General features: G+C 57.2%; 3 protein-coding genes across 7 annotated transcripts; all 3 read left to right on the top strand.

Annotated features, from left to right (window-relative positions):
* Positions 1-4,001: 4,001 nt before the first annotated feature.
* YJU2B (YJU2 splicing factor homolog B) lies at positions 4,002-12,665 on the top strand. Of its 4 annotated transcripts, XM_086698916.1 has the most exons (10): positions 4,002-4,298; positions 5,997-6,079; positions 7,299-7,354; positions 8,723-8,783; positions 9,153-9,485; positions 9,610-9,752; positions 9,833-10,005; positions 10,793-10,931; positions 11,066-11,539; positions 11,776-12,665. In XM_086698916.1, exons 1-10 carry the CDS (start codon positions 4,008-4,010, stop codon positions 11,781-11,783), a joined length of 1,761 nt encoding a protein of 586 aa, XP_086555042.1. In that variant the 5' UTR covers positions 4,002-4,007; the 3' UTR covers positions 11,784-12,665. The 4 variants fall into 4 exon arrangements, with proteins under 4 accessions (XP_086555042.1, XP_086555041.1, XP_025772338.2 ...); XM_086698915.1 differs by lacking the exon at positions 11,776-12,665 and having other exon boundaries at positions 4,008-4,298; positions 11,066-11,763; XM_025916553.2 differs by lacking the exons at positions 9,153-9,485; positions 11,776-12,665 and having other exon boundaries at positions 4,149-4,298; positions 11,066-11,763.
* Positions 12,666-12,801: 136 nt separating this feature from the next.
* MRI1 (methylthioribose-1-phosphate isomerase 1) lies at positions 12,802-18,371 on the top strand. 2 transcript variants are annotated; one of them, XR_015248508.1, is made up of 7 exons: positions 12,802-12,994; positions 13,074-13,312; positions 14,107-14,282; positions 15,595-15,771; positions 15,850-16,074; positions 17,452-17,649; positions 18,243-18,371. XR_015248508.1 is itself a non-coding variant. In XM_086698918.1 (6 exons), the coding sequence occupies exons 1-6, from the start codon at positions 12,863-12,865 to the stop codon at positions 17,577-17,579; spliced, it is 1,077 nt and encodes a 358-aa protein (XP_086555044.1). In that variant the 5' UTR covers positions 12,803-12,862; the 3' UTR covers positions 17,580-17,690. The 2 variants fall into 2 exon arrangements, 1 of the variants encoding a protein (XP_086555044.1); XM_086698918.1 differs by lacking the exon at positions 18,243-18,371 and having other exon boundaries at positions 12,803-12,994; positions 17,452-17,690.
* Positions 18,372-18,389: 18 nt separating this feature from the next.
* Positions 18,390-20,907, top strand: CA2H19orf53 (chromosome A2 C19orf53 homolog). The gene is made up of 3 exons (XM_025916228.2): positions 18,390-18,519; positions 18,598-18,653; positions 20,690-20,907. The coding sequence occupies exons 1-3, from the start codon at positions 18,423-18,425 to the stop codon at positions 20,834-20,836; spliced, it is 300 nt and encodes a 99-aa protein (XP_025772013.1). The 5' UTR covers positions 18,390-18,422; the 3' UTR covers positions 20,837-20,907.
* Positions 20,908-25,743: the final 4,836 nt, after the last annotated feature.

Genomic DNA, 25,743 nt, shown 5'->3' with positions numbered 1-25,743 from the left:
CCTCCCTGCCACCCTGCCCAGACTGGCTAATTACCCTCCTCTCCCTAAGTTGGTCCCCTTGGCCCCACAGGCACTGGCCTGCATTTGACATCTTTATAGAACTGGCCTGCATTTGACATCTCAGGCTGATGTCTGGATTCCATCACCTGCCTTATGTGTGAGTGATAAGAGAGGCTCTATATGTACCTTGAAAGCCAAGGATCCTCATACGTCCCCTCCTCTAAATATTACAAGTGGCATTTTGTGGTTTTTCCATCACTCTCTTCAGTCAGGTACAGGACTAAGATTCAAGCAAAATCCAGACGCGGTAAGCAAGACTGGGGTTGGACACAGTTCCACAGCTCCATCTTGTCCATCAGGATCTGTGACCATTACTCTGCCCTGTCCCCCCTTCTTCTGCCTCGTTCCTTTTCATCCAGCTCAGGAGTCACCCCTCCTAGCGATCTTGCCTCACTCCTGCCCACTCCCAAACCACCACTCTTGTCAAAGATTCCTCTGAGTTCCTGTAGCCCTTAGGCTTAACGCGTACAATCCGAAACAGCATAGCTCAGGAATCAGAGGAACAAGGTGTAGCATCAGCAGAATGAGATCCAATCTTCCACCCCCCACCAGCTGTGTGACTTTAGGCCAGTTACTTAACCCCTCTGGGCCTGTCCCCTCATCTGCAAACTGGGAATGATGGGAGTATCCATTTCCTAGGGGCAGCATTCCCTGAGATGACACATGTGAGCGGTGAGCCCTGGTGAATGATGCCTGGCGAGTTATGAGCACTCAATATGCAGCACCATGATCACGTGAGAACTGACTTGTGTGGGCTTTAGAACAGGGCTTGGCATTGAATAATGTAGTATTAGTATTGTCATCATTTCTCACACTGTCCTGAATAAATTGCCAGTGGAAGTGGCTGCCTCATCAGAGGAAAGGGTGTGTCGTTTGCTTCTGAATCGCATACAGCAGGCACCTAATAAATGGCTGTTGAATGACAAAGAAACAGATTCTGTTGGGCCCTACAGGGCATAAAAGTAAACTCAAAAGCCACTCTCCGAGACATGGGCTGGTCCACTTCTGCAAAGGTAGTAAAATGTTTTAGACTGTGTGGGTCACACACTCTGTTGCAACCATTCAACTCTGCTCTTGGAGTGGGAAAACAGCCATGGACACGTGGGTAAATGAATGGGCACGGCTGTCTCCCAATAATATTTTATTTATGGGCACTTCATATTGTTTTGAACTTCATGTTATTTTCGCAATTCATAAAAGGTAAATTTTTTTTTCCACAACCATTTAAAAATGAACAAAGATTTCTTAGATCGCTAGCCTTTCAAACGCAGAGAGCAGGTTCGATTTGACCCGCGGGCTGCAGTCGGCCAACCCTCGCCCTACCTCTTCCCCTAACAAGACAGAGCTCCCAGGAAAGCGGGCCTCGGATTGGGCCAGGCAGAGTGGGTGGGGCCGGGGGGGGGGGGGGGGCTTCGTGTCGTCGCGCATTGGGAAGGGAAAACCCGGATTGGTCCACTCCGTTTGGCAGTCGGCCAACCAAATCAGGGCGGCCCTGCCGCTTTGCCCCGCCTCGCGCTAGCGTCTGCGTTACGCGGGGAGTGCGCCACGCCCCCTTGCGCGCTCGGGACTCACTTCCGGGCACTGGCACTGCGTGACGTCAGGAGGAGGGCAGGTAAGTACAAGCGGGCGGTGGGGGCGGTGAGGGCCGGGGGTCTGGTCGTTGCTTCACCCGACCTCGGAGCCGCTCGACGGGGTGAGCGCGCGGGGGGTCGTTGGGCACTGCGGTTGTGGGCACGATGTCCGGAGCCGGCTCCGGTCCCAGCCGCGACCTTAGTCCCAACCCCAGGCAGTTTTATGTCTGAAGGGCCTTTGGGTTTTCTTATCTGAAAGATGGAACCAGTGAGCCCCTGCCTCGCTCGGTTATGGTGAAGATTTAGATCCTCGTAAAACGGTTTGGCACGAGAAGTAATCGAAAGTGCCAACATTTAACTCTGCATCAGGAGCTGTGCTAAGTCCTTCAACTCACTGAGCCTTGACAGCAACCTTATCAGGTTGATACTTTTATAAACCCTCCTTTACAGATGAGAAAACTCGGGCTCAGAGAGAAAGGCTTTGCCAAAAGTCAAAACCGCTAGCACGCAGCCGAATCGGGGTCCAAGCCCACGCACTATGCCCTAAGCCAGTGGGGTTTATCATAACTCCGGGCACCAACGACTAGAAATTTCTATACATCCATCCTATAACACCCGCTCCCTGGCGTGGCAAAACCACTGTAAGAGCCCCAGCTCCTGTAAATGAGGTCCCCCGCGAACACTTCCAGCATCTTACTTCATTCACAGCAACCCCAGAAAGTCAGTCCGGTCACCCTCATGTACTCGTTACAGATGAGGAAGTCGAAGTTCAGGGAAGCTCAGACACTGGCTGAGGTCACCCAGGTAGTGAGGACAGGAGGTGGGATGCAGCCCCAGGGAACTGTATCCCAAGCCGGGGTGGGCACTTAGCATTGTTAGGTTGGAAGCGACCTTGGGAAAATCCAGTCCAAGGGCACACTTTACAGATGAAGGATCTGAGGCGAAGAGATGTTCAGGGTCATGGCAGAACAGTTTAAATTTTTTTTCAATATTTATTTTTGAGAGACAGAGCGCAAGCAGGGGAGGGGCAGAGTGAGAGGGAGATCCAGAATCCGAAGCAGGCTCCAGGCTCTGAGCCGTCAGTACAGAGCCCGACGCGGGGCTCGAACTCATGAACCGTGAGATCATGACCTGAGCTGAAGTCAGACGCTTAACCGACTGAACCACCCAGGTGTCCCTGTTACCAGACACTTTTGGATGATGGCACTGTGAGCCCTCGTAGTTAGCAATTTTCCTTTCCAGGGAGTCCCAAGAGACTTCTGGCTTGAGGCAGGGAGTCGACACCGCGCAATCTGCGATCCGTGTCTCATCACCTCTTCAGATCAGCCGATCAGTCGAGGGATCAGTAGGCAGCTCACAAGATGGTGAGTAGACAGCCTCGTGCTCACCGGGTTTTTCTTCTGGTCTTTGTCAGGCCCCGGAAGTAGCCCTTTCCCTCCCCCACCCCAGGCTGTAAGGAGGTATTTCCAAACTCCGGATCATGATCTTTTTGGTGCATTGGTTCTCAAAGTTGGCATTGCACTAAAATCACCCAGGGAGCTTTTTCCTTTGCTTTCTTTCTCTTCTTTCTTTCTTTCTTTCTTTCTTTCTTTCTTTCTTTCTTTCGGAGGTGAAATTCAAACAACATGAAATTCACCATTTTAGAGTGTACAATTTAGTGGCATTTAGTATTTTCATATTGTTGGACAACCACCACCTCTATCTATTTCCAAAGCATTCCCATCTCCCCAAAAAGGAAATCCTGTCCCCACGAGCAGTCCCTCCCCAGCCCCCAGCAACCACCCGTCTGCTTCCTGTCCACATGGACATTTCACGTAAGTGGAATCATACGCTCTGTGGCCTTTTGCATTTGGCTTCTTTCACCAAACACAATGTGTTTGAGGTTCATCCACGTCGTAGCGGGAGTCAGGACGTCATTCCTCTTTGTGGCCGAATAATATTCCACCATCCAGATCTGCCGCATGGTGGGTCCCCATCCATCCGTTGAAGAACGTTTGAGTTGTTTCTGCCATTTGGCTGTCATCACTACGGCTGCTAGGAGCGTGCGTGCACAACGATTTGTCCAAACATCTGTTTCCAGGTTGCTTTTTAAAAGCCCGGGGGTCCGGGTGCCAGGCCCCGGAGGAGCCCTCGTCAGGAGGGGTGGGGCCCAGGCGTAGGGATTTTAGAAACTCGTCAGGTGCACGCAACGTTCGGCCAAGTTGGAGACCCACTCCTACCTGGGTCATCAGGTCAATTTATTGGGCGGCTGCCAGCATTTAGAAAGTGAGACCCTGGCAGCTGGATAGGCGTTCTTTCCCGAAGCCTGTGCTGTGCTTTGGCTGTATGACGCGCGTGTTTACGCAGCGGCTGTGTTAACGTGTCCTGCTGTCAGTCATGGTCCCCAAAACACGGGAAGCCCTTGCTTTAGCAAAGTCGGATTCTCTTGTAATTTTCCACTGTGATGACAGTGGCTCGCCAGTCCCCAAGTCACGGTCCCCAGTCCAACCCAGAGCCCAGGGCTTCTCTGGGATGTCCCTCAACCTCCCCCCCCCACGGCCCCCCATCCGGGCCCTGCCCCTGCAGGCCTCCTGGAGGGCCCTCCCTGAGTCACATGTCTCTTCTGCTTTCCAGGGTGAAAGGAAAGGTGTAAACAAGTATTACCCTCCGGATTTCAATCCCGAAAAGGTAAGGCCGGGTTCCCTTCCCTGTGTCCACGATAGCAAAGAGACTCCACAGAGCAGGGGCCACGTAGCACGGCATCCCCCCCTGACGTCAGGGCCACGGCTGCAGGAGCGCGGGTGGCCTCTGAAGTGTCACTGCCTCGCTGGTTTGCACTTGTCACAGGAGTCTCGGGACAGTCTTTTTTTTTTTTTTTTTTTTTAAGCATTTATTCATTTTTGAGAGACAGAGTGAGGGGAGACTAGGGGAGGGGCTGGAGGGGGGGGTGGAAACACAGAATCTGAAGCGGGCTCCAGGCTCTGCACTGACAGCCTGACAGCAGTGAGCCCAACATGGGCCTCGAACCCACGAACCGCGAGATCGTGACCTGAGCCGAAGTCAGACGCTTAACCGACTGAGCCACCCAGGCGCCCCACAGGACAGTCTTTATTCCTCGTGGAAAATGGGGCTGTGTGGTCAGTGACCTTTTACCCTGGGCCCAGCATGGCCCGTTTCCTGCGAAGGTCAGGGTGAAGTCCAGCACATGGGCTGCGTCAGACCCCCTTTGCACTCTCAGCTCTGGCTCCTCTGCGTTCCTCTTTGTTCCCTGTGCTGTTCCCTCCGCCTGGAATCTCTTCTTCTTTTGACCACAGGCGCCTTCCCTTCCTTCCCCACAGGGGGCTTCCCTGACCCCCGTCTCGTTCTCTGTGGCGTCACCTAGGGCTTTATTTCTCATCGTAGCCGTTACAACTCTGGGATGCGCTATCCCTTCATATGGATGTTGTTCCGTGTCCCCCTCTAGAATGTCCACCTGAGGGCAGAGACGTTCATCTGTCCTGTTCACAACTGCGGTCCCACGCTGTAGGTGCTCAGTAAGGGCCCGGTGAGTGAATCGGCGCATCCCAGCTTCGTGGTCCTGGGCACATGACTGGCCTTTCTGTGCCACAGTTTCCCCATAGGTCAAAAGGGGAAAATAAAAAACGGCCCTATGTCACAGGATCCTTGAGGGGTTGAAACAAGATGACACAGGGCGCCCGTCTGGCTCAGTCGGTAGAGGTGCAACTCTTGATCTTGGGGTTGTAAGTTCGAGCCCCAGGGTGGGTATAGAGATTACTGAAAAAAAATTGGGGCGCCTGGGCGGCTCAGTCAGTTAAGCGACCGACTTCGGCTCAGGTCATGATATCTCATGGTTTGTGGGTTCGAGCCCCGCGTCGGGCTCTGTGCTGACAGCTCGGAGCCTGGAGCCTGCTTCGGATTCTGTGTCTCCCTCTGTCTCTGCCCCTCCCCACCCCCCTTTCAAAAATAAACACTAAAAAAGGTAATTAGAAAAAAAAAATAAATCGTAAAGTCACCTTTACAGAAAAAGAGAAGATACACACGTAGTACCCAGTAAACACTAACCAGTACTGACATCTCACCTGGTCTGCCCCACAGCACCAGAGGTGATGACAGTCACTGCCCCCAGTCAACAGATAGAGGGAACAGAGGCTGGAAAGCAAAAAGGGAGGTCACTCCCCGGGGTCATGCAGCTTGTTCAGCTCCTCAACAGAAGAACAAAGATTCAGACTCACATATTCCTGATTCCAACCCCACTTGCCCCACCAAGGCCTTAGTGCCTGACAGTCTGCTGTTAACACCGCCCACAGGACCTGAGAAAGAGGCCTCTCTCAGCCTGCGAGAGACAGCCTTGCTGTGCTAACCTGCTCCTGTGTCCTTTCCGTGCAGCATGGCTCTCTCAACCGATACCACAACAGCCACCCGCTACGGGAGCGGGCTCGGAAGCTGTCCCAAGGCATCCTCATTATCAGGTAAGACCCTGGCATCACCTGAGGATCCCTGCATTTGTGCCACCTGGCATCGGTCTCTGGGAGAGTTCAGCGCCCCTGATTTTGCCCCATTGGCAGGGCCTTAATTCCATAAAGCAGAAAGTCGCTGTTATCAGTCAGCTGTTGCCGGGTAACAAAATGATGAACGTGTATTATGTGTTGCTCCCAATTCTGCAGCTCAGCTGGATGTCTCTGCTGGCCTTACCTGGGCTTGGCTGACCTGGGCTGGGCTCTCTCATGCGTCGGGGGTCACCTGCCTGGGGGACTGCCTGGTCCGGCATGGCCTGGGCCAGCACGACCGGGCTCTGCTCCACATGTCTCTCATCCCCCAGTTGGCTAGCCTGGCCGTGTTCACATGGGAGCACCCAGCTTCCAGAAGAGACTGGGCAGAGGCAGGCAAGGACTCTTGAGGCCACAACCCAGAGCTGGCACACTGTCACTTCTGTCTCACTGATGGCCCAGTCGTGTTGCAGGGGGAGGGGCGGTGAGTTCATTCCACCTCTCGACAGGATGTGCTGCAGAGACACATTGCCAAGGGCACGGATATGGGGAGGAGAAAGAATCACAGCCATACTGCCACTGAGCCAGGACAGTGGCCCTTCCCGCAGGGCTCTCCTTTTATTTCTGGCCCGTGCCCCCGCGGGCCACCCAGGACAAGTAGCAGAAGCCAGCCTATGCTGCCTCGGAAGGACGAGCCCTTCTCTGCTTCGTGGACTCTGACCTCAGTCTCCATGGTCCATCGTGGGCCTGAGCAGATCCACTGACAAAATCACGAGAGGTCAGAATGTCTTTGGAAAAAGAATCAAGATCGGAGGCCCAGCAGTGGCCGCAGGAAGCCGAGAGCTGAAGGTCACTTCAAAACACAAAACCCCCCCGCACCTCCATGCTCCAGCCGCTCTGTTTGCTGAGCCCTCAGCTCATCTGTACGGTGTCTTTCCTTCACCCCATTATTCCTTACATAACGGTGTCTCAAACTGGAAACCTTGTCGCTCCCGTACATGAACGGCCAGGTCACGCGTCGCAAATAGAAGCACGGAGAAGAAGTCCAGTGACAGTGCAGCAAGTTTCCTAAACTCTGGCTGGGCCGCTGCTCCTCCCCTCGGCTCCCCCCACCCGCCGTGGCCTCGGCTGGCGCGGGTGCGCGGACCCAGGGAGAGCCCGAGCGCACCGGGTGCCAACGAGCTCTTTTCTCTTCGTGTAGGTTTGAGATGCCCTATAACATCTGGTGCGATGGCTGCAAGAACCACATCGGCATGGGTGAGCCCCGCCCACCCTTCCGTTCCTCGCCCCGCCCCCGACCACTCAGCCCCGCAGATGGCCAGCCCCTTGGCCGCTGGGCCCAGGAGAGACCGTCTCCACAAGGGGCCCCCGATCAGGCTTCGGAGAGGAAACGGGCACCCGAGTGACTGGTGGGTTGTGGACACCTTGTCACAGAGCATTTGGGAGGCTCGGCCTTGCCACTTCCTAGCTAGCCGGACCTCAGCAAGTGACTTAGTCTCTGTGTGCCTCAGTTTACCTACCCATAAGACTCACGTGGTAGGAAAGCTGTGTGGCAGGCCAAGTGCATAACCCACGGCACAGAATACACACGAGGGCTCAGGACTTAAACCGCTGCTGCCTGTGCTGTGACCTTTAATATTGGACCCTTGTCCATGCCACAGATGGGCAGACAGACAGACGTGGGGCCACGGCCCCACTGGGCAGCTCTGAGATCTCAGGCAGGTGACATGACCCACCTGGCTTCCACGTCCTCCTCGGATACAGGGACCCTCAGCTCTTCACGCAGCGCCTGGCCCGGTGCAGCAGCTCATTCTGTAAACGGGAGCGGTGGCCCTTGGCAGTAGGGGCTGGCCACTGTCACAGGGGCCACAGAAGAGCAGGAAGGAGGGGCTGGGCCGCCCCACTGCTACGGAGGATGAGTGAATCCTCCCCACCCAGTAGGTCCCCCTGATCAGACCCAGCCAGGGGCACCTGCCCCAAAGGCCCCCGGGTGCTCAGGGGGCAGAAAGCAGGACGCAGCCCAACACCCAAGGTGGGTCACCCTCAGGGCTGTGAACCGAAGCAGCCACCGGGAAAGGGAAACTCAGGCCATGCCACCCGCCAGCCCAAGCTCTGTTTTTGTGGTTTAAAGCTTTTTTTCCACCCCATAAGCGAGACTAAACCGGTCAAGAATACAAACCATCTAATCAGTGAAAAACCCGAAAACGCAGATGTTATTAGTGAAAGCCAACCCTCCTTGAACACCTGCCAAGTCCCAGCCCCCGTGCTAAGTGATGCGTGTGTATCGTCAGCCCCTGTAGGTGTCACCGCAGCGCTGTGTGGTGAACAGGATAGTCGTCCCTGTTGAATAGGTCGGGAAACTGAGCAGCCGACCTACGGCCGCGTAGCTGGTATGCGGTGAAGTCGGTATTTGAACCCGGACCCTCCTGCCGCCACCCACACTCCTCTGTGGCTTGAGCACCCGTTGTGTGGCCTGGACACAGCTCTTTCCCACCTTGAGCTTCAGGGCTCTCCAGAGGTGTCTCCCCTGCGGGTACACGGAATAGCACCCCTGTCTGCCCCCTGTCAGCAGACATGCTGGGGGTGGCCTGAACCTGAGCCTCCGTTCTTTCCCTCTCCTCCCAGGTGTTCGTTACAATGCAGAAAAGAAGAAGGTTGGCAATTATTACACAACGCCCATCTACAGGTAGGGGCAGCCTGGCGGGTGTACCCAGAGGGACACATTGGTTAGCTACAGGGTGAGGGGGCTACAAAGGAGTCGCAATAGGAGGGCAGACATTCCCTGATGGCCATTTGCAACGGTCTTTTCCTGGAAACTGTCCTGGTCTGTCAGTCCGGGCACATCCCTCTGGCTAGAACCCTCCATGGCTCCCACCTTCCTCAGACTAAAAAAAGCCTGAGTCCTCCCCACTGCCCACAAGGCCTTGCACATTCTGCCCGGTCCCGTCTGTGTCCTCACCTCCTTCCGCTCTCCCCCTGAGTTCCCTCACACACACACCCCCCCCCAGGAAGACCCCCCACCTCGATGCTCTCAGCCTGGAATGCTCTTCCCCAGACATCTGCAAGGCTCCCTCTCCTTCCTTGGGTTTCTGCTCCAACACCACCTCTCAGAGAGGCCTCTTCCAGAGCAGCACTCACCCCCCAACACTGGTTGCTTGTGCATTTGCTGCGAGCATGGCCCCTGCTGGAATGTCAGCCCCTCTAAGAGCAGGTTGACATCCTTCACCGCCGTGTCCTCAGCAGCTGCTGCCAAGCCTGCCGCAGGGCAGCCTTGCTCGGGAGGGTTTGTTGAATGCACGAAGGAGCAAACTCCAGACAGAAGGTCAGCTCTGGGGCGATGGGACGGTGTGTGTCTCACCCACAGCCATGACCCCAGACACAGAGCTTGGTGGGTAGCAGGTGCTCAGTGAACGCTTCCCGAATGATGCTCACCAGCGGAAGGAAGCAGGCGAGGGGTGACGGGTGGCCTGGGGCCGCCGCAGTGTCCTGACGTGCGCCCTCTGCCCACCCAGGTTCCGGATGAAATGCCACCTGTGTGTCAACTACATCGAGATGCAGACGGACCCCGCCAACTGCGACTACGTGATTGTGAGTGGCGCCCAGCGCAAGGAGGAGCGCTGGGACATGGAGGACAACGAGCAGGTGCTGACGACAGGTGAGCACAGGGGAGGGGTGGGCCCGGAGGCCAGCCCCGAGCCCGAGCCCGAAGGCCCTGCCGCATTCTCGCTGTGGCAGAGCATGAGAAGAAGCAGAAGCTGGAGACGGACGCCATGTTTCGCCTGGAGCACGGCGAGGCCGACCGGAGCACGCTCAAGAAGGCCCTCCCCACCCTGAGCCACATCCAGGAGGCCCAGAGCGCCTGGAAGGATGACTTCGCTCTCAACAGCATGCTGCGGAAAAGGTTCCGGGTGAGTGGGGCTCCCACGTGGCGTCGGGACCACGAGGGGGCAGGGGCCACCGACGTCGGAGTGGGGAGAACGCAGATGCGGCCCTGGCCCCACCACATGCCAGCTCCCGCTGGGCCATTTAGCCCTCTGAGCCTCAGTGTCCCCATCGGACCACGTCCCTACCTCGGGGCACCCACGGGAAGCCCCTGGCCCAGCAGCTGTTATTAAGCAGGTAGCCCCTTCCGGGGAGCCCCAGCTCTGCCTTCAGCAGACTCTCCGAGGGAAAGAAAGCTTCGAGCTAGAGCACAGATGAGGCCCAGCCCCGCCAAGGGGGACAGCCGAGGCCCAGCAGGGCCCTGACCTACTACTCAGCTCCTAACACGTATTTCACGGGTCCACGCAGCCGTCCCAGAACGGAGCCCCGAGATCATCAACCCACGCCCGCACGATTGCCAAAATATCTCTGCCGTACCCTGTGGTAAAAAATGTCTGAAAGGGGAGAGTCGCTTACGACGAAGCGTGGCCGTGCGTGTTTCAGTGTACAAGTGCCTGAGTGCAGAGTCGCTGAGGGCTCACGTGCAGACCCCGACTCGCACCCCCGGGGGCACGGTCCTCCCTCGATGTCTGCTCGCGTCGCCCACTTGCTGGGTGGCTTCCACGTCCCGGGCACCGCGTGAGGCCCTTGCCTCGGATGAGCTTGAAGAGGAGGAAACCGAGTGGCGCCACGCGCCCCGGGTCAGCGGGCAGGGGAGAGGCGGGTCTTCGACAGCCACCCTACCTTTCCCCCACCCTGTCCCCCACCACACAGGAGAAGAAAAAAGCCATGCAGGAGGAGGAGGAGAGGGACCAGGCGTTGCAGGCTAAGGCGAGCCTGGCCATCCCGCTGGTGCCCGAGACGGAGGACGACCGCAAGCTGGCCGCCCTGCTCAAGTTCCACACCCTGGACTGTGCGTTGGGGGGCCAGTGGGCAAGGGGGACCGGGTGGGCAGATACGGAGGTCCCCGGCCATGAGCGGGCCACGGCAGGCCAAGGCAGAGGGCGGCTGTGGACCTCCTTCCCTCTCTTGCCTCCCCATCCCCAGCCTACGAGGACAAGCAGAAACTCAAGCGGACGGAGATCATCAGCCGCTCCTGGTTCTCCTCCACCCCGGGACCCCGCACCGGCAGCAGCAAAGCCGGCAGCGTCCTGAAGAAGCTGGCCCAGAACCGCAGATGCGCACCCGTCGGCTCCCCCATCACCATAGAGGACCTGGGCATCGTGCGGCGGCGGTCCCGAGAGGCCTTGGAGAACCTCCGGCTCGCCGCGGAGACCCCCAAGCCTGGGGAGCCATGGGTGCCAGAGGGGAACACCCAGGACAGGCCCGCATCCCCCCCAGACTGCTCTCCGGAGACAGCCGAGACCCCCAGGAGCAGGGGACCTCTGGGGCAGGCGGGGAAACGTCAGGACAGACCCCGGTCCCCACCAGGCCCCTCTCAGGAGGCAGCCACCTCCCAGGACACACCACACCCGGGCACCCTCAGCTCCTCCCTGGTGGCCGATTACTCCGACTCAGAGAGTGAGTGAGCAGTTCTGGGCACTGGACCTGCTCCAGAGGCTGCGACCCAGCCAGGAGGCCCCTCCCGGACTGCAGCCTTGCTTGCCCCCCAGCCCTCCGAGTGCTCAGACGCTGCCCCTCCCGAGACCTCGCCTTCCTGCAGCAGTGGAGTTATTTATTTGGTCCTGGAGAGGGTGTTTGTGCCTTGTGGGACAACATCCCAACATTAAAGCCCTGCTTCTTTGTCCCTGCCTCAGGTTGCTAGATGGGCCCAGGGACTGACTCCCCCCGCACCCCACCACCCAGCTAAGCTTCGCAGGACCCTCACCAGCCAGCGTGATGCTACGGCCACAGCCACGATCCCCGCCCAGCATGAGGGTTTCAGTGTGGTAGCTCAGGTTGGCCTGCAATCAGAGCGGACTTCCCAGAGGAGGCAGTACAGTCTCAGTGCGCAAGGTGGAGGGGGGACCGGGCAGCAGGAACCGCACAGTTAGGACTGGGAACATAGGAGGTGCCTGAAGCAGTCAAACCCGGAGCATGCAAGTGTGGGGTTTTCGTTTTTCCCCAGCCTGTAGGGGTGCCTTGCAAAGGTCACGAAAAGGCCCTCTCCCCTACCCCCTTCCCTGCCATGGTGCATCTTTTGGAGGGAACTGGTAAACTGAACAGGAAATAGCTCAGAAACCGCAGGGCATCGACCCAGAAACCCAACCGGCCACCTCCCCTTAAACCGGGGAAAAGGAAGAGCATTTAACAAATGTGGGGGTTTGTAGCCCCAGGGGATACGGCAGTGACCCAGCCACACAGTGCGCTAGGTGCTGAGGTTCTGGCCAGATTCATATTTCGCCTGAGGGGGCATGGTGGCCCCAGGGGCTGTCCCCAGCCCACCAGCCTTTGCTCCCTGCAGGGAAGGGAAGGTTTCAGGGCAACAGTAAGAGCCCCTTAGTCTCTGAAATACCCAATGCGGGCCTTTATTTGAGACCACCTTCAGCATTCTCTGTGGCTGAAGAAATCAGGCACCTAAGGGTGCCCACCCGGGATTTGGGGGACCTTGCTGCGAGCCCTTAACTCCGGTCAGCCGAACGGTAAACAACGTGGCCCCAGAAACGGTGCGCTCTGGTTTCCAGAAGGCGGCTAACTGCCCAAACTCGGCCCTAGGGGTAGGGCGGGCTCGGCCTCCTGGACCGGCGGTCCTGCGGGGTTGCTGTGCGCACGCGCCTCCTTCCGAAAGGGCGGGGCGGGTCCTGCCCACTCCTTGCGTCCTATCCCCGCGCATGCGCAGGGAGCCCCCCCCCCCCCCCCCCCGACCTCGTCCTTCCAGAGCGGCGTGAGCGAGGCGGCGGTACCATGGCCTTGGAGGCGATCCGCTACTCCCGGGGCTCGCTGGAGATCCTCGACCAGCTGCTGCTGCCCCAGCACAGCCGCTACGAGGCAGTGGGCTCGGTGCGCCAGGCCTGGGAGGCTATCCGCGCCATGAAGGTGGGACCGCGCGGCGCCGCGACGGGGCAGGGATGGGAGGGGGGCGGCCCCTTCTGACGCCCCGATCCCTCCCCTCCAGGTGCGCGGCGCCCCGGCCATCGCGCTCGTGGGCTGTCTCAGCCTCGCCGTGGAGCTGCAGGCGGGTGCGGGGGGACCGGGCCTCGCCGCACTGGTGGCTTTCGTGCGCGACGCGCTGAGCTTCCTGGTCACCGCCCGGCCCACCGCGGTCAACCTGGCCCGCGCGGCCAGCCAGCTGGCCGACGCCGCAGCCTTGGAGGCCGAGCGCGAGGGCGCCACGGAAGAGACGGTCCGGGAGAGGTAGGGAGGCCTTGGGCCAAAGACTGCTCCGCGTGGAAGCTGTTGACTCATCTTTTCGCACAGCGACCCGTTTTACATACAGGAAAACTGAGGCACGGCATGTCAGTCCAAGGCCACGCAAACGGGACTAAGAGCCCTTACCGGACAGCTGGGTCCCAAGGCTCTTGCACTCAAGTTCAAGTCTCTTGAGTCTGCCTCCCCAGAACATGCCCAGCCCCATCTGCCTCATCCCTTTTGGAGCCACTGCATTCTCCTAGTTTTTCTTTTGAGGAATTTTGCTTCCTGCCTTGATCCCTTCCCTGCCCTTTTGTTTTTGTACTCTTCTCTGTTGCAGCTACGTGGTCACTTGGCATGTTTCTTGACCTTACCAAGCTTACTCCTGTCTCAGGGCCTTTGCACACGCCATCTCTTGCAGGCCGGGTATCCACAGAGCTTACTCTCTGTCAGGTTTCAGGTTTCTGTCTTCCCCACACCTCCTGTACCCCATCTCTGTCCCCTGACTCGGCTGCCTTCTCCTTCATTAATTGCTTACCACCTGCCTCCCCCACCCTAGCGGGAGCTCCACAGGGGCAGAAATTTTTGTGCTGTGCCCTCCACGCCCATGAGGTACTCAGTAAACATACGTTAAGTGAGCAAGTGGTGTGACAGGTGACAGTCCAGAAGAGTGCAGGTCCCACAGCCTGGAGAGGCTGTGAGCAGGAGGGCTCCTACTGAGCGGTGTTGGGCAGGGAGGAGGGGCTAGCCTGGGCCCCAAGGCCTGGTGGCTGGTGCTGAGAGCCCCTTGTCGGCCCCAGAGTGATCTGCTGTGCCGAGGACATGTTGGAGAAAGACCTCAAAGACAATCGGAGCATCGGGGACCTAGGAGCCCGCCACCTCCTGGAGCAGGTGGCTCCTGGGGGCGGCAAGGTGACCGTGTTGACCCACTGCAACACTGGTGCCCTGGCCACTGCTGGCTATGGCACAGCCCTGGGTGAGTGGGCATCATGGGAAGGGGGAAGGGCCCCTTTTGGATGCTAGAGAAAGAAACCCTAGTCACTTTACCCACCAAAAAGATGTGAAGTTGTTCCTTTTTTTTTTTTTTAATAAGTTTAACTACTTTTTAACATTTATTTATTTTTGAGAGAGAGCAAGCGAGTGGGGGAGGGGCAGAGAGAGAAGGGCAGAGGATCTGAAGCAGGCTCTGTGCTGACAGCAGAGAGCCCGATGTGGGGCCATGAGATCATGACCTGAGCCAAAATCAGATGCTTACCCGACTGAGCCAGCCACGTGCCCCGGTGAAGTTATTCTTGTACAGAAGTGCTTAGGTGGTTGGCTTCAGGTGTGGCTGGATCCAGGTGTTAGATAGTGGCATCAGGATCCATCTATCCCTGTCCCCTAAATCCTGCCCTCCGCGATGGCATCATTCTCATGCTCCACGGGTCAGCAGGGAGGCTGCTAGGATTCAGATCATGAGGAAAAGAGCCAAGGGTCTCTGTGCTGACAGTGCTGGAAAAGTCTCCTTATATCTCAGGGGCTCTGATAGGGCCACTTGCCCATCCAGGATCAATCGGTCAACGGGCCCAGACTGAGCCTTATGCTCAGAATGGGCACGATGTGAACTCCAAGAGGACTGAGAAGGGAGTGGCCCCCCAAAAGAAAGATTGGGGTAGCTGTGACCAGGACAGTGGGGAACAGGTCCTGGGGGTCAAAATAGTAGATGCCACTTGACCCTAAATTCTCGGAGATTTGCCTACCTGCCTGGGTCCTGCCCTTGTGCTTGGGGACTGAGGCCTTGATGGCAAAATACTCGTTTATTCACTCAATAAACATCAATTAAGAACCCGAGTACCCCACCATTCCTGCATACATGCATTCCTCAATTCACTCAATGCTTACTAAGCACCTGCTGTGTACCAGGCACAGTTCTAGGCACTGGGGACCCAGCAGTGAAAACAGTAGACAAAACCTCTGCCCCAAGGAACAGGAAAATAGGAAGAAGTAACACAAGCAAGTCGGTAAATACGCACGCTGCGTTCGAGGGTGATGAGTACGAAAGAGCAGGGAAGGGGTCGGAGGGTTGGGGGGGGGTGGCTGTGCGAGCTCGAGGAATCAGGGAGGGCCTCCCGGAGAAGGTGTTCTCTAAGCCCACACATACTGGGCAGAGGAAATCATCACTGCAGGAGCCCGGGGATGAGACTGTGCCTGGTGAGGCTTTGGTGAGCTGTGCTTCTAAACAGCGAGCCACTCGGTCCAAGTGTCGCTGTCTGTTTCATCCTGACCTTCTGGTGGGCCGAGCCCTACAGGGGTGATCCGCTCGCTGCACACCCTGGGCCGTCTGGACCACGCCTTCTGCACGGAGACCCGGCCCTACAACCAGGGAGCCCGGCTGACTGCCTTCGAGCTGGTCTACGAGCAGATCCCCGCCACGCTCATCGCCGACAGCACGGCAGCAGCCGCCATGGCCCACAGAGGGGTGTCAGGTCAGCGGGCGCGATGCCGGTGGGCAGGGCTTCCAGGCGTCCGGGGCCAGGTGAGGACCCCAGCATCTTGCTCCCCAGCCGTCATCGTAGGAGCCGACCGCGTGGTTGCCAACGGTGACACAGCCAACAAGGTGGGCACCTACCAGCTGGCCATCGCTGCCAAGCACCACGGCATCCCCTTCTACGTGGCTGCCCCCAGCTCCTCGTGTGACCTCCATCTGGAGACAGGCAGGGACATCGTCATCGAGGAGCGCCCAGGGCGGGAGCTGACCGACGTCAACGGGGTCAGGATTGCAGCCCCTGGTAAGCCGGCCCCTTAGAGGTGGGCACCACGGCACCTGGGCACGTCCCTTTAGGCACCTTGGCCCCTTCCTGGGGGCAGGTGGATTTAGGGCATCACGGGCCTTCTGGGGCATAAGCGGCTCCTTCGACCCATTTCTTGGAACAGAAGCATCTCGAAGGTCAGATTCAAGGTCAGAATGTACAACTAATGAGTTAGGAGACTTCAGGCAAGCTGTCCTGCTCTTCTCCATTTCGTTTTCCTCCCTTGAAGAAGAAATAAGAATACTGGCTAGCCCAGTGCCTGTGAAGAGACACTGATGCTCTCAGCTTCCCCACCCCACCTGGAGCAGGCTGCCTGAGTTCTCCCATCCCCAAGAGCCCCAGCGTTCACGTCTGTGAGATGCACTCTTACTATGACCCGCCTCACAAACCCCTGGGTGGTCAGCGAATCAGCCCAGGTGACATGAGGAACCGCGCCTGACCCTTACTTAGTGCTCATTGGATAGTAACAATTACATGGGGCATCTGGGTGGCTCAGTCGGTTAAGCATCGGACTTGAGCTCAGGTCATGATCTCACAGTTCGTGAATTCGAGCCCCGCATCGGGGCTGGCCAGCTCAGAACCCACTTCAGATCCTCTGTCTCCCTCTGTCTCTGCCCCTCCCCCCTGTGCACACACGTGCTCTCTCTCTCTCTCTCTCTCAAAAACAAACATTAAAAAAAGCAAGAACTGTGAGCCAGAGAAAATCGTCACGGGCCCCCAGTTTGCAGCCTCTTGTGTAAATGGTGGTTATTGACTCAGCAAATATTTTAGGGTACCTGACCGATGCTAGGTGCTGTGCTAAACGCAAGGGATACAGGTATGAAAAGGTCATAAAATCCCTGCTTTGTGGAGCTGACAATCCAAGATAAATAACAAAATCACAGTGTGTGTTAGAGGCGGGCAAGGGCTGAGGAGAAAAGGCAAGGAAAGGCACAGGAAGTGTTGGTGCAGGGAGATTTAGACAGAATGATTAGAGAAGGCGTCGCTGAGAAGGTGACATCTGAGCAGAGACCTGAAGGAAACGAAACAGTGAGTGAGTCGTGTGTATGTTGGAGGCAGAGGGGACTGCCCGTGCAAAGGCTCTCGGGTGGGTTCTCTGAGGTTCTTAATGTGATCCTTGGAGCAGGCGGAAGCGGGATAGATGGGTGTAAGACTTCTAAACCTTCTGAGACGATGCCAACAGGGTTGTTACTGAGTGCTAAAACCCACGCCCTCGTGCATTTGCAGAGTGACTATTCCCGGGTTCTCAAGGATTCTCGAAGTCCCAGAACCCCCATGGGGGAGACGGGACACAACAGCTTGAGAGCTGTCACAGAGCCAAATACTGCCTTCTTGCCTCCTCCTTCTCTCCTGCAGGGATTGGGGTTTGGAATCCTGCCTTCGATGTCACCCCCCACAACCTTATCACCGGCGGCATCATCACAGAACTGGGGGTCTTTGCTCCTGAGGAGCTCCGGGCAGCCCTAAGCACCACCGTCTCCTGAGGGCGGGTACCCCAGCTGGACCCCAGAAGTAACCGAGCTGACTCTCCATATCCTGCCCCCATTCCCTTAGGTTTTGTAATAAACTTACTCATTGAATGGCTTGCCCCAAAACTGACTTTCTTCCCCACAGCTACACTTCTTCCTAGAGCAGGGCCTTTGCACACAGGGCCTTTGCATGGCTTTAGGAGCCCTGTAACTGGAGCCAGCCTGCCCAAGTTCAAAACCCAGCTCAGCCACTTTCTCTGCTGTGTGACCTTGGTCGAGTCACTTCACCTCCTCGTGTCTTGGTGTTTTCATGTATAAAATGGTCTCAGGTTGCTTCAGGGCCGGAACTAGGATGGTACCTGGGGTGCAGAATTTTAAACGGCACCCCAAAAAGCTCAGTAATCAAGTACAGCTTCTTGCACAACTTGACCTTACCTCACCCCTGACACTGGCCCTCATTCCAGGAAAATCTTACTTGCGATCTCAGGCACCTGCTCTGCAGGCTGTGGTTTGACGATTTTACGTTTATGATACTAAAATTTTATGTTTAGGGGTGCCTGGGTGGCTCAGTTGGTGAAGAATCCTAGACCAGCTTTTATGTACAAAGAGCATAAAACTAAGTTCTACAAAACAGCGCTCAGGAAGCGTTAGCTGATCATCCTAACCTTTCTTTGGAAGGTTTTGCAAAGCCCTCCGTGTATCATCTACGTCTGTGGGCGTCTGTCTCTTTAATGCCTTGCCCCGTTGTGTCCCGTGAGTCTTTGCGCGCGCCCCGCCGGCCCCACTGTATCCCGTCGTGCTCTGCGTCTTCCGGCTGTATTTCCTCGCAGCCCCGCCTCTTCCGGTGCGTGCCGCATCATGGCGCAGGGGCAGCGCAAGTTCCAGGCGCGGAAGCCGGGGAAGAGCAAGGCGGCGGCGGCGGCCTCCGAGCGGAACCGAGGCCCGAGGAAGGGTGGTGAGGAGCTGTTGAGGGCTCTGGGGGGCGAGGGGGACCCAGGGCTCCCCGGCCTCACACGAGTGCGTCTCTTCCCAGGTCGTGTCATCGCCCCCAAGAAGGCACGCATCGTGCAGCAGCGAAAGCTCAAGAAGGTGAGTGGGGGTGTGCGAGGAGCCTGAAGGCGGTGATGGGCGGAGGATGGAGACTGGAGCCGGTGGGGGAGCCTGGAGGCTGGCGAAGGGCGGAGGGGGGAGCCTGGAGAACTCCGCTCTCGGAGCCTCAGTTCCGCCCTCCTGTGCCGTGGGTACCGGAACCTCCCACATCGTTCACCGGACCCCGTAGAAGCACGGCCTGACGTGCAGGAAGTGTTAAACGCACGCCAGTTGCTCTCGCTGTTACCGTTCGTTAGTGGAACTTGGGAGGGGAGGTGGCATGGGAAGTAGAAACCCCAGTTTCGAAGGAAGGCCGCGCGGGTGCGATCGCAGCCGTCAACGGCTATTTCTTCACCCGAAGTCTCTTAGCTGTCACATGGTCATAGTGATTGCACCTTTCTTTCTAGAGTCGTAAGGATTTAATGCCATAGGGCACTTGTAAACCGCTGAGAACAGCACAGGACACAAGTAAACGTTAGCTGCGTTGGTTGTCATTTTTGTGGTTGTGTTTAAATGCAACCTCTTTATGTAGGTGGCTAGGGTGGAGCTTATAAAGAAGTTTACAGAGATTTAAAACTAGTTTTACTGGAGTCAGATTTGAGTTCAAATTGTACTCCACTCGAACTAATGCGTGATCTTGAGCAGGTTGTTTCGTTTGCTCAGAGCATAGGTTTTCTGAGACCCCAGGGCCTGCTTACCTCCATGTGGCAGCGGGAGGCGGACTGTCACATGGGCGTCTCAGTCTCAGCACATCCAAAACCAAACTCCTGATGCTTCCCTCTCCCTCCCCGACATGACCCTGCCACCGTTTTTGATTCAGGAAGATTCTGTCCTTCCAGATACTTGAGATCATCGTTTCCCCCCTTCTCTCACATTTGGGTCTGATCCCGTCCTTTTTGCCCTCAGTATTAGTTTAGAATCCACCCATTTCCCACCTCCCTGACCCCCTTCCTGTTCCCACCCCATCAACCACCACCCGGACCAGGGCAGGTGCACCCTCCCTGATCTCCTACCCCCTACCACAGCGGCCAGAGGGCGCCAGTGAGCACCCAAGTCTGGCCGAGCCCCCCTGCTCCCAGCCGTCAGTGCCTCCCACGTGACCCCAAGAAAAGCTCAGATCCTCCCCGTGGCCCACAGGGCCCTGCGTGATCTGCCCTTGTCACCTCCCTGCCCTAATCTCCCACTCTCCCCCTTGCTCACTGGCCCCTTAACTACTCCTTATCCCACCTCAGCACTTTTGCACTCGCTGTTTCCTGTGGGATTCTTCTCCCAGAAATCCACACGGCTCCCTTCCTCTGAGTCTAGTCTGACTGCAGGCGTTACTTCCGAGGGGCTGTCCCTGGTAACAGCCCCCACCCCTCGCTTGTTATCCCTTGTTTGTTTCTTCCACAGCAGCACTTACCATCACTTTCACCTAGTGGGTTATGGGAATTTATGTTGTCTGCATATACATGCTGAGTGTCAGCTCCCTGAGAGCAGAGACTTTTCTGTGTCTTGTTTGCTGTTCTGTTCCCTGCATCTAGGTATGTGACAGTCGCGGTGGTGTTGGTCATTGGAACTCATAGGCAGGATGGGGCAGTTTGGGAAATACGATTAAACTACCAGTTTTGGACCCAAACCCATGTGCCTTTGCTCTCTGACATTTCTGTCTCAGAGCCCCAGGCCACCATCTGCCAAGTGGAGATAACACGTGACAAGAGGGGACTGATGCCTGGAAACCGAGACCAAAGGCTCTGGGCATGCTGGGTTCCAGTCCCCCTTCACTCACCTGTCTTGGGAACCCTGGGCAGGTGCCTCCACATTGCTGGAACGTGTTTCCCCATCTGTAAAATGGGGATGCGTAGAGGTTTGGAAGCTGAGGTTCAGGGAAGAGAACAGGACTTGTTGCATTTAAACCCCAGACCCCAGGTACCGTTTGTGGGAAGTTGCTCATGCAGTCTCCTGTGAGCTCTTGGCAGAAAGAGGGTGACGGGTCAGCCCCCCACCCCACCCCCACCTCAGGACCCAGTTTCACCGCCCTGTGGTTGCCCCCTCAGGACCTGGAGGTCGGGATCCGGAAGAAGATCGAACATGACGTGGTCATGAAAGCCGGCGCCAGCCTACCCAAGAAGCTGGCGCTGCTGAAGGCCCCCGCCAAGAAGAAGGAGGCAGCCTCTTCCTCCTCCACCAAGACGCCTTCCTAAGGACACCAGCCCAGTGGAGGCCATCGGCGCAGCCTCCGTGCTCAGATCCATGCCGGTGACCCCGCAGGTGGCACCACAGGGAGGAGCCGAGCTCTCCAGAGCCTTGGGTTCACGCACCTCGAGTTTCCTTGGGGAAAGAGTAGGCGAGCCGCGGACCTGAAACGCACCGGTCAGACTCCCAGGGCCCGAAGAACCCCGGAAGCTGGTTTCTTGTGTCCTTGTCCCCCTCCTCCGGTCTTCCCTCCACTGGTCCAACCCAGAGCAATAAACCTGCCCGCCGTTCCTCCCACATGCCATTCACGTGCTCCTGTGAGCGGGCTGTTTCTGGAGCTGGCGCCTCGGTGCCCCGGCCCAGGCCGGTCCCGGCGGCTTCCACCGGAGACCGGCCGTGTGCCCGGGGAGGGACGGAGAGGCTTCTGCACTTTCAGCCCAGGAGCCGAAGAAGAGGCTTTTCGTCCCTCACCCCCTGGGCCGTTCCCACCAGCTTCCTCACTTACCTGACACCCCCTGCGGGCATGCCCAGGTCACTGCCTCTGCCAGAGGCCAGCCAGGCGTCCCGGGGAGCTCCTTTCCCACCCGTGTGACAGGCTGACGCCACCTGGTAGGGTCTCCGTGCTGGGTAAGCCCGGACGCGCTCGTCAGCTGCTCGAGGCCACCTCGATGTTTAGTCCTGACGGCTCGTACGTGTGCGGCGCTGCGAGTGGCCCAGGCGCCGTGCCCAGTGCTTTCCGTGCCAGCCCAACCCCCGTGATGCCCAGGCTAGGTGGTGTAAACGCTACCAAGCAGGGATTTGCACAGCCGCTGACGGGGTCCCCGATCCCCGCTGCCCGTCCGCTGCCTCTCCTGCTCCCTCCCCTGCTCCCTCCTGGGTCCCTCCTCCTACGGTCATTGTTCGCGGTCCTGCTGGACCACACGGTGCCTGCGAATCAGCCAAGAGCTTGTCGGCCTTCTTCCCGCACCCCCAGCACCCCTGCCATGCCCCAGGGGTGTGGGGAGCAGGTCACAGCTGACGGACTCGGCTGCGGTCTGGGTGACACTGAACTGCTGTCCAGGGGAGGTGGTGGCACCTGTGGGTGTGGTCGGCCGCACGTGTGGGTGACCGAACCCCCGGTGGCCTGTCCTTTCCCGGCCAGCCTGACCCACCGCTGGCAGCTTTTCTCGATCCCGTGGAGTGGTGGTCAAAATTTTTTGAACGCCTAAAATTTTTCTGCACAGTAGGGGACGACCGCCGTGGAGAACGGTGTGGTGGCCCCTCGCTCAGTAAGTTCAGCGTAGAATTACCCACGACCTGGCCGTTCCGCTCCCGGGCGCGCGCCCAAAAGGATTGAGGACGGGGGCCTGACCAGCGGCTCGGATGTGAGCGTTCACAGCGCTGCCAGTTTCAGTCACCAGAAGACAGAAACGGCCCAGATACCCCTGAGCAGACGGAGGATAAAGGGCGTGTTTGCGCGACGCAGTCACATTCTGCCGCGAAGGTACAAAGCGCCAGCTCGCTGCCACGTTGAACCTCGAGTCCACGCTCTGGGAGAGGAGGCCGCTGTGAAAGGCCACGTGCTGTATGCTCTCGTTTATGGGAGACGTGCCGAACGGGCCAGCCCACAGAGAACCAGAAAGCAGATGGGTGGTTCTTGGGGGACCCGGGGAGTGGGGGGCGGGGTCCACCATTGGACGCTGGGGTCACGTCCTCCAGGAAGAAAAGGTTTGCAGGGGCGGCTGCTTAACGTGGTGAACGTGCTGAATGCCGCTGAGCTGTGTGCTTTTTTTTTTTCTAAGTTTGTTTTGAGAGAGGGGGAGAGAATCCCAAGCAGGCTACACACTGTTCGTGCAGATTCCTATGCGGGCCTCGATCTCAGGAACTTGAGATCATGACCCGAGCCAAAACCAAGAGTCTGAATGCTTAACTGACCGAGCCACCCAGGCTCCCTGAACCACTCTTTTAATTGACAGATTTTGTTTGTGAGCAGTTTCACACACACAGAAATTGTAAGTTACAACTTGAACCATCAGGGCTGGGGCACCTGGCTGGCTCTTTTTTTTTCTTTTTTTTTTTTTTTTAAGTTTATTTTGAGAGAAACAGAAATAGCACAGGTGGGGGAGGGGCAGAGAGAGGGAGAGAATCCCAAGCAGGCTCCACTCCGTCAGCCTGGAGCCCTACGCAGGCTCCCCGATCGAGAGATCGTGACCTGGGCGGAAACCAAGAGCCACTCAGGTGCCCCACGCGTCCAACTCTTGATCTCAGCTCAGGTCTTGATCTGAGGGTTATGAGTTCAAGCCCCACTCTGGGCCTGAAGCCTACTTTACAAAAAAAAAAAAAAGAAGAAAAGAAAAATTGGGACTTGTGGCAACAGGACCCAAATTTGATGGAAAGACTAGTTTGGGGTTTCCCCGGATCCAGCGCTCAGGTTTCTGTGGGGGGGGCGGGGAGGAGGCTGGAGGATGGAGGGCAGGCCTGGGGTTGGGAGTCTGATCCTCGGGGCACGCCCCACCTTGAGCCCCATTTGGGCAACCTGGGCGCCCCTGCCATCTGGTCACAGCACGGTGGTTTATCCCCTAAGCAGACAGCGAGCGGCTTCTGCCTTTTGAGAGGAAGCCACATTGCCAGCCGGGCATTTGTTGTCTACCTACTGTGTGCCAAGCACAGCTAGGTAGAGCTGAAAACTGGCATTCTAGTGGAGAGAACAGAAAACAAACCTCAGGCTGGCCACCGCCCCCTTGCCTCCCGTCCTGCCTCCTGCTGTGGTTCCCTCCACCTCCTGGATGCCGCCTCCGGGAGCCCCTCTCGGCCCTCCCACACCTCCACCCCCAGGAGTGGTCACTCTGCTCCGCTCCAGACTTTTCTCCTTTGCTCCTTTGTTCACTGCTGAGTCTCCCAACACCTAGGACGGTGCACAGTAGGTGTTCATTGAAGGAAGGAAGTAATGTATTGTTTTTTTTTTTTTCTTTTGCAAGGAAAATTTTGCATTTCAATGAATCAGTTCTGGTTATTCAGTGCATCATCTCTATACAACACACCCTTCCGGGTTAATGTGATTCATAGCATTGTCTTTGAACTCTCAGCTCTGTAAATTGTAAGCAATTGGTAGCACTATAAAACCACTCTTATCTGTAGACGTGCAAATCCCATCCGGTCCGGGAGAGGTTTCTTTGACAACCCTCCTCCCCTGTGGAAAATAACAGTTTGCCCCCATCTGCACGTGGATTTGGGTAAATAGTCTGATATGTAAAAGTGCCTGTTCTCCAGACTCTCTTTTGAACCGCGTAGAACATCTGCCTGCTTCCCACATGCGCTCAATAAACGTTTTAACACGGGTCCGTCTTTATATGTCCGTGAGGCTCATGATTTCTTCCTCTTTGGGAAATTCTCGTTTAACCTTTATCTGGAATCTTGGAAGGGCAAGGACTGGGGGAAGGTGGGCTCCAAGGGCCCTCTGGTGCCTCCCTCGGCCACCAGGAGGCACCTCGAATCCAGGCCAGCGCCACTGAGGCTGGCGGCGCCCCGGCGGGCCAGGGACTCCCGTGAACCTGCTCCCTTTGTCCCTCTGACGCCAGCCCTTGTGAGGAGGACCCCAGGGGCGAGGAAAAGGCATTCAGGCGCAACAGGTATGAGGTCTGGAATGTCAACCCACTTGTTCCCCTTTCCCCCAACCCCCGCAGCCTCCCCAAACCGCCTCTGCCAGCGGCGTGGCTTTTCCTTCTCTGCTCTTCCCTCCACCTGCCCACGAAATCCCCCCCATTGGTGCTGAAACCAAGAGCCCCAGACTTTGGGAAATACCTCCACCTTGAGTTCAGGGTCAGTTTCTGCCACTTCCTGGCTGTGTGACCTTGAGCAAGTCCTGTCACTTCACTGAGCCTCAGTTTCCCCATCTGCTAAATGGGGATCTTAACACCCCTCCCTCAGGAGAATTCTGGAGCCTGAGGGCTGTGAGAGTTGCCTTTGTCCAAAGATTGGAGCCTGAGACTAGCCACTCAGCCGGTCCTCTCTTGCCCGCCACCCTGGCCCTCTCTCCAGGGCCAGAGCAGTCACTAAGTGTGGCTTTTCAGATACAATTATTCCTTCCCAAGCCTCTCCTGTCTTGCTTCCATCATCCCCCTCCGCCTGAATGCCCGTTTTTCCTGGCGGGGCCCTGACATTCAGCCCGTGAACCTGTGTTCCAAAAGGGAAGAAAAGAAATGTAAGAAGTAAATCTTGCCAGTTGGACAGGCCAGAGGGGCTGCACCAGAACCAGGAAGTGAAACTGCTCCGCCTGGTTTCCTGCCTGAGTCAACAAGGGCATGGGTTTGTGCAGGGGGCTGGCAGAAGGGAGGGACCCTGGAAAAATTGGGGTGGGGTGGCCACAGAGCTGGGGGCCCTTATCCCCCTTCGTCTGAGCCGCCGGGGCCACCCTATTTCCCACGGGTCTCAAATACATGTGGGTTTGGGGTCAGGAGCCGTGGATGCCTAGACAATGAGCTCACAGCGGCCTGGCGGGATAAACGTGGCTTCCATTTCTCTGAAGCCCAAGTTCGCCGGCTGCATGGAGAAGGGAGGACATGTGAATGTCTGGAACCTGGCTCCCAACCTCTCCTAAAAGCATTGCTGGGAGGAGAGCCGGCCAAGAGATTCCCAGGGGCCTTTCGGACCTCATATATTCTCCTGGGATCACTGCGTGGCCTGGGGTAACTTTCTGACCTTCTCTGGGTCTCATTCCTCTGCAAAATCAGGGAAATGGAATAGAATGTTGGTGTTTTCCCAGACTCTGTGCATTTGATCCCCAGCAATGTGACAGAACCACCCGCAGGGCTTGAAGGCTGAAGGCGGGGCCCTATCCTTTCCCTGCTGGGGACCTTGAGCAAGTTCACCTGGCCTTTCTGTGCCTGATGGGGATGGTGACAGTATTAATATCTAATGTCAGAGAATAAAATAACAT

Source organism: Puma concolor, chromosome A2 (genome assembly GCF_028749965.1).
Source record: "Puma concolor isolate L17-30 chromosome A2, mPumCon1.1.hap2, whole genome shotgun sequence".
Taxonomy (NCBI): domain Eukaryota; kingdom Metazoa; phylum Chordata; class Mammalia; order Carnivora; family Felidae; genus Puma; species Puma concolor.
This window is presented reverse-complemented; position numbering and strand designations above follow the sequence as displayed.

Coding starts and splice junctions, on each gene's coding strand:
- MRI1 (XM_086698918.1), top strand. CDS start 12,863: ATGGCCTTGGAGGCGATCCGCTACTCCCGGGGCTCGCTGGAGATCCTC. Junction 13,313..14,106: donor GAAGAGACGGTCCGGGAGAG/GTAGGGAGGCCT, acceptor TGTCGGCCCCAG/AGTGATCTGCTGTGCCGAGG. Junction 16,075..17,451: donor GGTCAGGATTGCAGCCCCTG/GTAAGCCGGCCC, acceptor TCTCTCCTGCAG/GGATTGGGGTTTGGAATCCT.
- YJU2B (XM_086698916.1), top strand. CDS start 4,008: ATGGTCCCCAAAACACGGGAAGCCCTTGCTTTAGCAAAGTCGGATTCT. Junction 8,784..9,152: donor TACACAACGCCCATCTACAG/GTAGGGGCAGCC, acceptor GCTCTTCCCCAG/ACATCTGCAAGGCTCCCTCT. Junction 9,753..9,832: donor CGAGCAGGTGCTGACGACAG/GTGAGCACAGGG, acceptor TCGCTGTGGCAG/AGCATGAGAAGAAGCAGAAG.
- CA2H19orf53 (XM_025916228.2), top strand. CDS start 18,423: ATGGCGCAGGGGCAGCGCAAGTTCCAGGCGCGGAAGCCGGGGAAGAGC. Junction 18,520..18,597: donor CCGAGGCCCGAGGAAGGGTG/GTGAGGAGCTGT, acceptor GTCTCTTCCCAG/GTCGTGTCATCGCCCCCAAG. Junction 18,654..20,689: donor AGCAGCGAAAGCTCAAGAAG/GTGAGTGGGGGT, acceptor TTGCCCCCTCAG/GACCTGGAGGTCGGGATCCG.